This window comes from Dermacentor albipictus, chromosome 5, assembly GCF_038994185.2.
Source record: "Dermacentor albipictus isolate Rhodes 1998 colony chromosome 5, USDA_Dalb.pri_finalv2, whole genome shotgun sequence".
NCBI lineage: Eukaryota > Metazoa > Arthropoda > Arachnida > Ixodida > Ixodidae > Dermacentor > Dermacentor albipictus.
In genome coordinates, this window is record NC_091825.1 from 20,772,790 (window position 1) to 20,787,637 (window position 14,848).

At 48.7% G+C, this 14,848-nt stretch overlaps 1 protein-coding gene across 5 annotated transcripts in view; it reads right to left on the reverse strand.

The window, feature by feature from the left end:
• Window positions 1–711: 711 nt before the first annotated feature.
• Window positions 712–14,848, reverse strand: part of LOC135914784 (BTB/POZ domain-containing protein 6-like) — a 108,364-nt gene continuing 94,227 nt past the window's right edge. For all 5 annotated transcript variants that reach the window (XM_070538315.1, XM_070538314.1, XM_070538312.1 and 2 more), the window contains one exon: window positions 712–1,488. In XM_070538315.1, the coding sequence (XP_070394416.1) occupies window positions 804–1,488 (685 nt within the window). In that variant the 3' untranslated portion in view covers window positions 712–803. The remainder of the gene's footprint in view (window positions 1,489–14,848) is intronic.

Below are 14,848 nucleotides of genomic sequence, written 5' to 3' on the forward strand. Positions count from 1 at the left end.
CTGCCTCCGCAGAGGAACCACCACCACTGCAGCAAGTTCGCTGTCAGGAGCCTCGGCCTGCCAACATCGTGGAATCAACGGTCCCCCTCGGAAAGTCGGTGCAACAGTCCCCTGCAGCCAGGGACCGCAGTGACGGTGTGACTCGAACACGTTACGGCCGGCCTATCGTTCCGCCACGCCGTTTGAACTTATGAAACTTTTGACACGTTTGGGCTGCCTGAATCTCTCCCGTCTAACCTCCAATGCTTCAAGGGGGGAGATGTAGAGGTCGCCACAGTTCAGCCCCATTTGTTAGGCTGCCACCAGGGTGTGGCGCCCCCTGTGATCTGTGTGTGTGTATATATGTTCGGGCCGAATAAAGAAGGGGCATTCCCCTTTTCGTCCAACCAAGCGGCCGCACGTTTCGGTCCGTCCCTGCGTGCTCGTGCCCCGCGCGGCACCAACCACGCGACAATGTCTATTTGAGTGTTTATTTTATGCTTTCTACTTCCTTCTATTTATTTTAAGCCTCTTTCTAGTTTCATTAAACGTTTGTGCGTCTTCGAAACCAACAGCTTTGTCCCCAATTGGGCATCACGCACACATACAAGCTCACAGTTCATGGCACAATTAAATTACCTGCACATCAGCTAGTTACAACGCTGAGCACAAGGGGCCAGCCAGGCCTTTTGGCACACGTTAGGAAAGAACTTAACCAATAGCTTACCAGCATTTCATCAAAACAATTATTTATTGTATGTCTCGTATCCCACTGGAACTGTCCTTTCTAAAAAAATTGCTTCACTGTGTGGTTCAAGCAGATGTCATTTAGGTTTTTCATTGCCTTCAGCAGCTGGGCTTTTTTTCCTCACTACAGTCACTGACGCATCACTTGTTTCGAATGGATTAGCTTTAAAAAGCAGCTGTCCACGAGCTGTGTCATCAGTGCAGACCCAAGAAGGCAGTGGCACAGAATCGTGAACGATGATGTTCCTGAGGATGGCGAAATCTTCTTGGTCCTCGAGCACATTCCACGAACCGGGACCCTTGACATACTCCTGTGGAGTCAGGGCCAGGAAGCGCAGCTTGGGAAGAAAGGGCCGAATGACCGCTTGCAGCTCCAGTGGGGTCTCACCCAATGACAGAGACTTTCGGCACTTCTCTTCTGCCCACTTCCGGATGGCCAGGAAGATGCAACTCTCGGGCACACCACTTATGACTTTCAGAATGGACTCCACCGTGCTGTCGAGCGATTCGATGAACGATTCGGAATTGATCACTGAAAGGGCATCATTCTTGAGCACCTGAAGAGCTGCCTTGTCGATCCTGTCAGTGTCAGTTGTTGCCAGACAGTCCAAAAGGGGACAGACCTTGTCAGCGGACATGTTTGCTTCAATGTATTTGGAGCACACTGTCACAAGTTCAGGCACGAGGTACTTGTCTGCAGCTTCTCGAATGTGGATTGCCTCTTCGAAGGAGTCAGGTTCGCAAGTGCCTGAGTAGAGGTACCTGCGCAATAACAGTGAAAGCTACCATGTTAGCATATAAAAGTCAGCAGCATGCTGTACACAAAGACAACACCCAGATTTGTGCATGCTCTGCATGATACAGGGATGCAAGTGGCCAAGGAAGTTTTGCAGCAGCTCTGGAAGCAGCAAATTTGACACTTTAGCGCAGGTTTGGAGCATGAACTGTCCGTTTTGGAGCAGCTTGGTAAAAGCAAATATCGGTGAAATACAGGCATATGAAGAAAAGGTGTTCCCTATTTGACTTTACAGAACAGTATTGTGTTAAGGCAGATCAGTTCTGCAAAAGCCCGCAAAGCAAGAAAAATTCATGACAGGCAAAAACATGTCATCCACCTGACTGTAGTATGAAGCTACAAAGGAATCTCATACAGGTTTCTCAGAAACCACCATTAATTTACATACCGGATGTGCCAACTAAATGTGGCCAAGAAAAAATTAACCGAAGGCTTTCTGTGAACTCTCTATCTTGGTAAGCTTGTGTTAATGCTAGTCGAGCTTTCTTTTTTTCATTGTGAACAAGCAAGTAATATTTCACTTTAATGAACTGACATTACTTGCTTATTTATTATATGGTGTCAATGCAAAAGTTGTGGAATATGTTGAGAAATGACCGAAAACAGCCTATATAGCGACCTAGGTCTTGTGTACACTTTTTTCACTGACAGACAAAAGAAATCCATGTGACGAGTCCCCAAATCAGCAATATAAGTGGTTTCAGATGTAAACGTTGTCATCAGTGCACTGTCTACATTACGAACATGTAAACTTGGGTCACAGTTTTGTAACGGTTAGGAAAGCAAACCGCCACAAGATCGTGCTACTTCGCGTTAGATAAGGACTGAAGATGCACGCCAAAAACTGCCGACATGGTGAGAAAGAAGCATGGCGGCTCGTTCGCTGTGCCCCTACTTGACGAGGTTTGTGTAAAGATTGATGCAATCTTTGGTGCGCAGAAACATTATCACGGCCACAGCAGGTTTCTTATTTTTATTTTTGATTTACTTTACGTTTTTTTTTCTCATTAGGAAAAGTCTTAACGAATCTTAGGTTGTTTTAAATGCTGTTGGTCCATTTCTCAACGTCTTCCATAACTTTTTCATTGACATTTCATAGATTACATAAATTAACAAATTTAGCTAATTGAACATATTGGTTTAATGCGCTTATTACAGAATAAACGAGAAGTATTCACAGTGGCCACCATGAACAACACCCATCAACGTACAATGAACGTGTTTATGTAGTGCTATCAGGTAATTTTTAATTCTTGGCAACGTCGGTTAAGACAGTAAATACCACAGAATAAATGTGAATTTGACGTACTGGTCATTGCATGTTTGCCAGTATTTCACCTGGCTTGCCGAGAGAAAGCTCTAAGATATCTCTTAAAACAGCAAAGGGATAAAAATGCTTACTGGCTCTCCGCTCTGCGTCGTCGACCAATATATTGATAAGCCCAATTATTCGGGCTTATCCACGGTTCTGCCACAGGCATTATATACAGTTGAACCCGACTATATTGAACCCGTTTACATTGAATTATTTTAAACATCGAACAATTTATGGGCACGGTATAGTTACAATGAGTATATATAGCAAAAATTACGCTTACATCGAACAAAAATACTAGCGACTCCCAATATATTGACACGTGTACTTATCTTTATCGGGCGACCACGTTTCGCCGCTTAAACAACTGTAATCGCACAGCGAGGGACGCGCCTGTATGTATCCGACGTTCCTGGAAAGTTATCGATGCTTCTACCCGGCTGTCTGTTGTCGCCGAACCTTGCGTTATCTGATTTCATCGCGTAACGCGAATGGTATAGAACTTTGTGGAAGGCATGCGCGTCCGAACGATTAGTCTGGAACATTCGACGACTGCTCTATAAAAGCCGACGCGCTTGACCCGCTGATCAGATTTCCGACGATCGCCGACCGTGTTCGCCGCTATCGTTGTGCTATAAGTGTAGCCTGTTTTTGTGGGCACAGGTTCGCCCAATAAAAGCTAGTTTTGTATTCCGCCGTATTCTTCCTTTCTTCACCGTCACTACCCCGTGACATCTGGTGGAGGTGCTTTTCGTTCATGTACCGGACGCCCCCGACAAGCCGTGATCCAAGCCCGGAGCACAAAGAGAACACCAACGTAGTCCCGGAGCATCGAGCAAGCCGCCGTCTTCAACAGCTGCCCCCGGAGCACGGACTTCTACTTGAGAAGACCAAGCAGATTGTGGACAAGGCAACCCCAATGGCAGCCCCAGCGTCCCCCATCGTGCTGCAGCAGCCCAGGGAACCTCCGACGTTCCGCGGATCAACATTCGAGGACCCGGAAACCTGGCTCGAAACGTATGAGAGGGTCGCTAAGTTTAACAGTTGGGACAGCGAGGACAAGCTGCGGCATGTCTATTTCGCATTGGAAGACGCCGCCAGGACGTGGTTCGAGAATCGGGAAGCCACCTTAACGACGTGGGACCTTTTCCGAAGCGGCTTCTTGCACACGTTTAGAAGCGTCGTGCGAAAAGAGCGAGCCCAAGCTCTACTAGAAACCAGAGTGCAGCTGCCAAACGAGACGATCGCAATCTTCACGGAGAAGATGGCCCGTCTTTTCCGGCACGCCGACCCGGAAATGTCGGAGGAGAAAAAAGTTCGCTTCCTGATGCGCGGCGTCAAGCAAGACCTTTTCGCAACCCACCGAAGACTGTGGCTGAGTTTTCTGCAGAGGCATCGACGATCGAGAAAACTCTGGAGATGCGCACTCGGCAATATAACCGCCAGGGGCACACGCCGCAGTATGCCATCCAAGGACTAGGTTCGGACGACCTTCAAGAGACCATCAGGGCCATTGTGCGCGAAGAACTGCGCAAGGTCCTGCCTTCTTCGCAGCCTCAAGTAGCTTCGATCGCTGACATCGTGAAAGATGAGGTTCAGCGATCGCTTGGGGTTCCTGAGGTGCAACCTCAATTACTGCAGCCCCAGCCAGAAGAGATGACCTACGCCGCCGTCGCCCGCCGTCAAGGTCCCCCTCCGCGACCACGCCAGGGCCCTGCAACGACGCAATTCCGTCGTCCGCCGCCGCCGCCGCCAGCACGCCCACCCGTCGCCGAGCGCACCTACGCGAGGAAGACGGACATTTGGCGAGCCCCCGACCATCGTCCGCTCTGCTATCACTGCGGAGAAGCCGGCCATGTGTATCGCCGATGCCCATACCGCGACATGGGACTGAAAGGGTTCGCCGTCAACGCGCCGCGTCCAAAGCTTGGAGAGCGCCCACGTGATATCGCCGACTACCTCGCCGCTACTCAATGGAGCCCTCGACGACCGTCCAGTTCGCCGTCACCAGGCCGCTACCTGTCGCCGCAGCGCCGACCATACACTGGCCCAGCCCGGGGCCGGTCAGCGAGCCCATATCCGAAAAACTAAAGGCAGCAACCGATGGAGGTGCGGTTGCTGTTCGTCGAACTGACGAAGATCCTCCGCCGCCGACGAAGACGACGAAGAAACGATCTCGACGACATAACAACGACACGCCGCCGTCCCGACGAAGTCAGGAAGGCAAGACTAAACCAACGAACGACGACTTGACGACGCGACGTTTCAACTTCAGTTCAACACGACGCAGCCGTGACCCGACGCCACGACCTAATTGCAACACAAGACAAAGAACCACCGACCTCGACGTGCTTCTCGACGGCCACGCAGTCACCGTCTTAGTAGACACAGGAGCCGATTACTCCGTCATGAGTGGACCCATCGCCACCCAGTTGAGGAAAGTTAAAACTGCATGGGAAGGCCCTCACATTCGGACCGCTGGAGGACACCTGATTACGCCGACAGGGATCTGCACGGCAAGAATTACCGTTCATGACCGGACTTACCCTGCCACCTTCGTTGTCCTCCAACAGTGTTCACGAGACGTCATTCTCGGCATGGACTTCTTGAATCAGCATGGCGCAGTCATCGACCTGAAGTCGAAATCGATAACGCTGTCACAAACTCAAGCGATACCGCCGGAGACCTGTCGTAGTCACCACGCCTTGAGTGTGCTCGAAGATCAAGTGAGCATCCCGCCGCGTTCCAGCATTATTATTTCCGTCGGCACTGAAACACCCGCTGACGTAGAAGGCGTCATCGAGGGCGACCAACATCTACTGCTCGACCATGAAAGTTGCGTCGCAAGAGGGATCGCTCGACTCCATGCAGGGCAAGTGGAAGTTATGCTAACCAACTTCAGCCAAGAGTTCAAGCACATCAACAAGGGCACGACATTCGCATACATCGAGGAAATTGTGGAAACAAGCAATGCCTTTGTCCTCTCGGATTCAGCCGTATCTACCCCGACGAGCATTATCCCCGAACCAGACTTCAACGTGAATCCAAGTCTTCCTATGTGTAAGCAGCAACAGATCAGAAGTCTTCTCCGACGATACAAAGACTGCTTTTCGACGTCATCGAGGATTCGACAAACACCAGTTGCAAAGCATCGTATAATAACCGAAGAGAGCGCTCGACCACTCCGCCAGAGCCCTTACCGAGTTTCGACGCGAGAACGTGAAGCTATTAGACAACAAGTCGACGAAATGCTGCGCTACGACATCATCCAGCCGTCAAAAAGCCCGTGGGCCTCTCCTGTAGTCCTGGTAAAGAAAAAGGACGGAACCCTACGCTTCTGCGTCGATTATCGTCGACTGAACAAGATCACGAAGAAGGATGTGTACCCCCTTCCACGGATAGACGACGCATTGGATCGGCTCTGCAACGCTAAATACTTCTCGTCGATGGACCTCAAGTCTGGCTACTGGCAAATAGAAGTCGACGAGAGAGATCGCGAAAAGACTGCCTTCATCACGCCAGACGGCCTGTACGAGTTCAAGGTCATGCCATTCGGACTGTGCTCGGCGCCTGCAACGTTTCAGCGCGTCATGGACACGGTGTTAGCCGGACTGAAGTGGCAGACGTGCCTTGTTTACCTGGATGACGTCGTTGTCTTCACCGGAAATTTCGACGATCACCTTAGGCGGCTTGCAACAGTGTTAGAAGCCATCAAGTCATCAGGGCTCACTCTGAAGCCGGAAAAGTGCCGTTTCGATTACGATGAGCTTTTGTTCCTAGGCCACGTGATCAGCAAATCAGGAGTACGCCCCGACCCACAGAAGACAGCTGCCATCGCAAAGTTCCCGCAGCCCACCGACAAGAAGGCAGTGCGCAGATTCCTTGGCATGTGTGCCTACTACAGGCGCTTTGTCAAGGACTTTTCACGCATCGCTGAGCCGCTAACGCATCTAACCAAATCTGATGTCGAGTTCATGTGGAAAACGCCGCAGGCCGATGCATTTCAAGAACTAAAACGACGCATGCAGTCACCGCCGGTACTTGCACACTTCGACGAGGACGCCGATACCGAAATCCACACTGACGCCAGTAGCCTAGGCCTCGGTGCCGTCCTAGTCCAGAGGAAAGAAGGACTTGAGAGGGTGATATCGTATGCAAGCCGGTCGCTGTCAAAAGCGGAAAGCAACTACTCTACGACTGAAAAGGAATGCCTCGCCATCATTTGGGCTACAGCTAAATTCCGCCCTTACCTCTATGGCAGGCCATTCAAAGTCGTCAGTGACCATCACGCATTGTGTTGGCTAGCTAACTTAAAGGACCCTTCAGGACGGCTGGCGCGGTGGAGCCTCAGACTACAAGAATACGACGTCACGGTAATATACAAATCCGGAAGAAAACACTCCGACGCCCACTTCTTATCGCGCGCCCCCATCGATCCCCCGCCGCAAGACGACGAGGACGACGACGCCTTCCTTGGGATAATAAGCGCGGAAGACTTCATTAAACAGCAACGAGCCGACCCGGAGCTAAAAGGTCTCGTCGAGTATTTGGAAGGGAACACCGACGTTGTCCCTAGGGCATTTAAGCGCGCGTTGTCTCCGTTCACGCTGCAAAACAACCTGCTCGTGAAGAAGAACTTCTCGCCAGTCCGCGCCAGCTACCTTCTTGTTGTACCGTCAGCGCTGCGTCCAGAAATACTGCACGCCCTACATGACGATCCGACCACTGGACACCTCGGATTTTCCCGGACACTATCGAGGATACAAGAAAAGTATTATTGGCCGCGCCTGACCGCCGACGTCGCCCGTTATGTCAGAACATGCCGAGACTGTCAGCGACGCAAGACACCGCCGACAAGGCCAGCCGGATTACTACAGCCAATCGAGCCTCCTTGCCGACCATTCCAGCAGATCGGGATGGACTTGCTGGGACCCTTTCCGACGTCAATAACCAGAAATAAGTGGATCGTCGTGGCGACGGACAACCTCACCCGCTTCGCTGAAACAAAAGCACTGCCGAAAGGTAGCGCAGCCGAAGTGGCCAAATTCTTTGTCGAAAACATCCTGCTGCGACATGGCGCCCCAGTAGTCCTCATCACCGACCGAGGAACGGCCTTTACAGCGGAGCTCACCCAAGCCATTCTGAAATACAGTCAGACAAGGCACAGGAGGACAACGGCTTACCACCCGCAGATGAATGGTCTTACGGAGCGGCTGAATAAGACCCTCGCCGACATGCTAGCGATGTACGTCGACGTCGAACACAAGACCTGGGATGCCGTCCTGCCGTACGTAACATTCGCTTATAACACGGCGGTGCAAGAAACAACGCAGATCACGCCGTTCAAGTTGGTTTACGGCAGGAACCCGACGACGACGCTTGACGCCATGCTGCCGCACGTAACTGACGAAGAGAATGTTGACGTCGCTAGCTACCTCCAGCGCGCCGAAGAAGCCCGACAGCTCGCCCGCCTACGGATCAAGAACCAACAGAGGACCGACAGGCGACGCTACAACCTCCGACGACGCTTCGTCGAGTACCAGCCCGGCGACCGTGTTTGGGTATGGACCCCGATACGCCGACGAGGACTGAGTGAGAAACTATTGCGCCGCTATTTCGGACCTTACAAGGTCATTCGACGTGTCGGCGCACTGGACTATGAGGTCGTGCCAGACGGCATCTCGCATTCACAGCGGCGCCGCGCACGACCTGAAGTGGTCCACGTGGTGCGTCTTAAACCGTTTTACGGACGCTAACGAACTTCCCTTATTTTGTTCTTTTCATTGCTACGAGTTCTTATTTGTTACTTTCGTTTGTTTGCAGCATCGGGTCGATGCTTTTTAAGAGGGGGGCAATGACACGTGTACTTATCTTTATCGGGCGACCACGTTTCGCCGCTTAAACAACTGTAATCGCACAGCGAGGGACGCGCCTGTATGTATCCGACGTTTCTGGAAAGTTATCGATGCTTCTACCCGGCTGTCTGTTGTCGCCGAACCTTGCGTTATCTGATTTCATCGCGTAACGCGAATGGTATAGAACTTTGTGGAAGGCATGCGCGTCCGAACGATTAGTCTGGAACATTCGACGACTGCTCTATAAAAGCCGACGCGCTTGACCCGCTGATCAGATTTCCGACGATCGCCGACCGTGTTCGCCGCTATCGTTGTGCTATAAGTGTAGCCTGTTTTTGTGGGCACAGGTTCGCCCAATAAAAGCTAGTTTTGTATTCCGCCGTATTCTTCCTTTCTTCACCGTCACTACCCCGTGACAATATCAAATGTCAAGCTGTGGAAATGTGCCCCCAGACGTTGGCTTTCCCTCACGGTGGTGGGGAAACCCGGCGGCGCCGGTCCATCCAATCGCTTTCCCTACCGTGACCGCGCTGCCTTGGGCAAGCCGACGACACCCCCTTGCAATAAATGATCCTGGCCTGCCCGCAGCGCTTGCTGAGATAGCTAATCAGAGGCTCTTGTGACCTCGTCGTGCAAGATGGCAAAAGTGCGAGTTGTCTCGGTGCTTTTCTGGTCCATTGTGTTTGTGCCTTTAGGGCCTTCTCCCTCAGTGTTGCCGTGAAGAAGCGACAGAATTCACCTTTCATCATGAAGCTCGAAATCATAAATCGGGTCAAATGCAGTGAGAAGTCGGATGTCCCTGCAGCGTGCAAGATTCTGAGGAGCACTCTCAGCACGTTCTTGAATAAGGGGGAGATTAGGGCTAAAGCAGACAAACTCGTGAGCCGGTGCCCGTGGCGCTCGACGTGTATGCACGGTCGTGTAGAAGTGGTTCATTCGAAATTGCTTCTGACGTGCCAGCTTCTACGTGCTCGGTGATGACTAAATTCTGATGAATGCGACGAAGCCGTTGCAGGTGTTGTCGAATTTTGGAGCGAGCTGTCAAAATTTCCGGAAGCTGTCGACGAATCAACAGTGGACGAGTTTGTGAGTGCAGATGATGGTGTCGTGGCCATGGGAGAGCCCGAAAACGAAGACTACATTGCCGACATTGTACCGAGCACAAGTGAAAGGGGGCGCAATGAGGAAAGCAACGACGGTCCTTTGCCCACATCCTCCGTAGTGATTGGTGCACTCGCACTAGTCCGGTGCTTCTGTGCGAATGCGGAAGGTTGCGGCCTCAGCTGCTTGGACTCCTTACACAATGTAGAGAAGTGCGTGCGTCGCAGGCAGTGAAATTGCCCAAGCAGAAGAAAATGCAGAACTATTTCATGCGAAACTAAGTTGGTTTCATCAATAAAGTGATTTTGTAAATGGTATGTAAATTTATGACATCTAATTATTTAGCAGGCTTATATTGAATTAAGCTCCATATCAAACTGATAAGCATTTTCTTGCGAGTTCAATATAGCCAGGTTCAACTGTAAAGCCAATGTAAGATGGCAACCAATATTTCGTGCACTGAACGATGCTTTATTAAAATTTTAGACTTGATTTGTGCAAGTCACCTCAAGAACATCACTGCCTCGAACGCAGTTTCGGAGGTTTGCAGTCTCGCCAAACGTATAATTACGATCACAATTTGGCCGCTAAGGTTGACTAAATATGAAACTTTACATCCTTGGCTTGCGCTCTACGATGGCAAGAGCCCGATTTTGTGCGGTGTAGCCAGGCAGGAAGTTGCATAGCTGGAGTGCACGTTTGAATGATGATTGCGATTGACAGTAGAAGTGTGCCACCAGGAAGTTTCACGAATGCAAGCAGGCCGTTTGTCGGTGTGCCAAGCTATCATCCCGGTAGCCGGACGTGGTGCACGTGCGAAATGGATTAAGAAAATCACACGCATGGCTTTCGCCCATTAATCGGCGCATATATGTACCAAAAGGGTGCAAAACCGAGTGTTAAAATATATAATGAAGCTCACGAGCTACACGCTGGGCAACTATGCAACCTTATTCATTCAGCATGGGTTTCCTTCCTGACTGCCCCATGAAATGAGCGCCAGTTCAAATCATCTTTAGCTGGTCCACATATATGAAAACGTGTAAAATTTTTATGAAAAGTTTGTAATGCATTGTATAGCACAAAACAGTTTTCTTTTTCTTCAGCTACTATATGCCCCCGAACACACTACCCTCCAAAGATGCCGACGCTGAAACGAATTGCTTTAAGGTTGGATCGCACGGCTAAGCCTTAGCCAACGCATGCCTGTGGCTGTGTGGCTGCCACTGAACACGCACATCCTGCAAAATAAGGGAACTTCATTCGAATTAGTGCTTTGGCGCAAGATGGCGCAGCACTTCCATCCTTGAGGATATGAATCTGAGGAGAAAGCAGATGGGTAAAACACGAGAAACAGCTACTACAATGCAGGGGGCAGACTTGCAGAGGCAGAGGAAATGTCAATGCTTGCATTTAGTCACTTAACTTATTTTGGGCTGCACTTTATGCTGCTGGCATCTGTTTGGCCCTTATCAACCTTTTCGGGCACTGTGTACACCAAGATAGTGCATCAACAGCAAAAGCACTGATGAAATTTACAATATTTAAAATGTGTTGCATACATCTTGAAATGCTTACGATTGCAAATGTGCTGCAATTTTGAATAACATGTGCAAAATGTTTTAGCAAAATGAGTGGGAAGGTAGACAATTGGGTGTCTTTAATCGGTGTTCGTATCTTGTATGCAGTGGGTCCACTTTCAATGTTTTTCACAATGTCATGCTAGCAAGGCATAATTTTTCAAGTGGCTGAATAAGTGCTTCTCAAGCTTTTCAAAACATGAAATAGTTGACGTGCTCATATTTGATGTTCCTGTCGCGAGTTTTCGCGCGGAGTCCACAGTCTAAACTTGACAAAGCTCACTTAAATATTGACAATTTTTAATCTTTGCTGCAGCAGTACACTTTCTACGATCCTGAAGATGCAAGAAATGTGATGAAAGTAAGTTTTCAATCAACAGGACAAAACGGCACCCGAGAGGTTAATGCAATACACACATAAAATTTTCATGTTGCATTTTTTTCTTTGACAGCTAGGTCAATGCAATAGTCATGGTTCAAAGCCTTGGTTGCAGAAGCATGCGATGGTTGTCTTTTAACGTGACCAGTTTTTAGCAAAGGATAAATGCAGCGCAACTGAGCTGACATGGCAATCAGAGTGACGCCACAGCAATTATAGGAGGCAATCATGTGATATCACAAGCTAGTTAAGAAATGAGCTAGCTCTAATGAATTTGGCTAACTAGCCCTGTACATAAAAACCATATATTCAAAACATTTTCCTTACGATAGCTATGTAGACAGATCGAGATAGATCAATTCAAGGTCCAGCAATATGTGATAAGAGCACACAAAACGACCAAGACCAGGGTGCCTACCAAGTTGACATTTCCAAATTCCCTGAGTTTTCCAGGTTTTCCCTGAGCACCTTTGCAAAATTCCCTGAATGAGCCAGAACTTTGTTTTATGTCAAGACAGGCTGACACCATGTTGCCCGATGCTGTCACTCTCTAGTAAGCATGTTGAAAAAAAAGAATGATTTAATCCAGTTTGAATTGTAAGGAGTAATATCTATTTTATTTAAAGGAGTACTGACACAAAAATTTGAAGTCGAGATAACTTGTGAGATCGATTTAGTGGGTCACACACACATTGTGTGTAAAATATCAGCGGCGAATATCGCTTAGAACATATTTAAAATCAATTTTAAAGTACGTGCGCGCAGCCAACCGTAAAACAGAGCACCTCGCGACATTGACGTCACCCGGGTCTGTAAATAGCCAAGAAAACGCTACGTCATGTGGCTACGTCACGAATTTTCGTTGGCTGCCATGCGGCTTTACACGTGCTCTTCTCCTACACGTGCTCACCGTCGCCGGCCGCAATATCCGAGTCGCTGCTCTCCAGTGGGTCAAATTGAAAGTGATTGGCCACGCCTAATACGGCGGCGACTCCCACATGCAGGAAATCGTCGCCGCTGGACGACGAAAACGAGGACGACGACGACGATGATGGCGAGGACATGGCAAACCACGTGCAGGCGTAGCAGACGACTAGCAACACGAAGCTCGCGTGCCGGCGCGCCGCACGCTGGCTGCACGGCAGAGCATACGTCATGGCTTTTTGCGGACACGTGACCACTTTGTTTACACTCCCGGTGGACCGTTTCGTTGCTCTCTGAAACCGAAACTTGGACTGGTCACTACAAAAAAGACTGCAGATAATTACCTGTCGCTCTCTGAAGTAAATGAGGTCTCGTGCCGTGATTACTGGGTCATTAACTACTTATTAAAGCAGAAAAAACCACATGGAGTTTTTTTTGTGTCAGTACTCCTTTAAAAAGAAAACAGAAGGAAGGTGTTAGTAAAATGCACCGCGAAAAAATGGTAAAACCCATTCCAAATTGAGTTGAACATTTTTAAATACGAATTACACAGGCAAGACTGGTTTGTGCAGAGACACATACATGAAGAACCCAAGCTACATATCACCTAGAACAGATCATCCGCTAAAGGTACAAGAGTACAAATGCTGTATCAATCTATATAAGCATTCCTTTTTTCCAAAAACTGTACATGATTGGGAATAAACTGCCGCTCGAAATTCTCACAGCAATCTGTGTTCGAAACTTTGTTGTCGAAACATTTATATCTAGTTCTAAAGTGTTTTGCTTCAGACAGAATAGGAGATTAACCTTTCCTGTCTGCGGCTTTTTGCCTTACTCGCTGTTTTTTTTCATTACTTTATTACAATTATATTATATTATTATTTCACAATAACCTTAGGTGTAATGTTGTGTTAAGTACTGTGTTTTCAATATCAATATGTTTTTGTATTGTGTATTAGATGTATCCTTTTGTAACATCAATCATCTGTATTTCCATCATTTGTATATTCCTTCTTCCTACTGCCTAACATTGGGCGCTGTAGGTATGTAAGTAAATAAAGTAAATAAATGAAAAGGAGATTCATACCCAAGTAAATATTTTTGAATATGAGCTATTTCTATCAACTGATAGCAAGCTCATCGGTATGAGGCCTGTACTTTGTCACAACTAAGATTCTCTCTCAGCAGCTGGGAAGTCAACCTCAACTGTCCTGACATACTCTCAGCCCGTACACAATATCTCAGTGTTGGGTTTCACTGCTTTAAACAGTTTATTTTGGTTTTGATGAGGGAGACCTGCATCTCGGCATCAGCCAACACTGTTTTTTGAGCTCAAGCTCCATCAAAGAGGTGGCAGCATGCTTCCTTTCCCGTTAATTCCTCATATGTCGGTCCTTTCTGTTCTCATTCTCCTTCTGCCACGCGTTCACCCCATGGATCATATGAAGCATCCTTTTGGTTAGTTGTACAGTCAACGTCTGATTTTTTGGACTCCCTAGGAGCTGCAAAAACATCTGGAAAATCGGGCAGTCTGAAAAAAATGAATGCATGTCTTTAACTGCCCAGCTAAGATTGCCACAGGCACGTCCAAAAAAGCTCTTAAGGCCTGCCAGTACACTTATTAGGCATATCAGTGCTCGTACTGTGACAGGAGATGGGGGTGCACGCGTGTATAATTAGGAATACATACCGTGTCCCGTGACGATTGCTTCTTCCCATGCTTGTTATGCTTCACCACGGAACACTACTGCACTGAGGCGAAGCTAACTTTCGAAGACTGGCATTCCACAACGCGTTGTGCACTGTGAGCTTGGAAGCCAATCGCGAGGATTACAAAGGCGGAGTCGGTGCCATTGCTGACAGCGGCGAATTCTTTCAATGAAAAACACGGCACTGCATGGCAAGAAGTTTAATAGCGAACATAGAAGCAGCTAGGCCTAACATTGCCGCAGTGGTGGCTACAGCTGCCAGCGGACGTGCGTACGAGTGCAGGTTCGAGGCGACGAGATAATCAAACTGGCAGCGGTGATGGCCTTGATTAATACCACTTCAGACTTGCAGTTAGGGCAATATACATTGACTATATGGTGTACATGGTGGTGCCGCAAAGCCGTGCAAATTATCGAGCATGTCCGAAAAATCGGGCGTCTGGAAAATCGGTCGTCAACT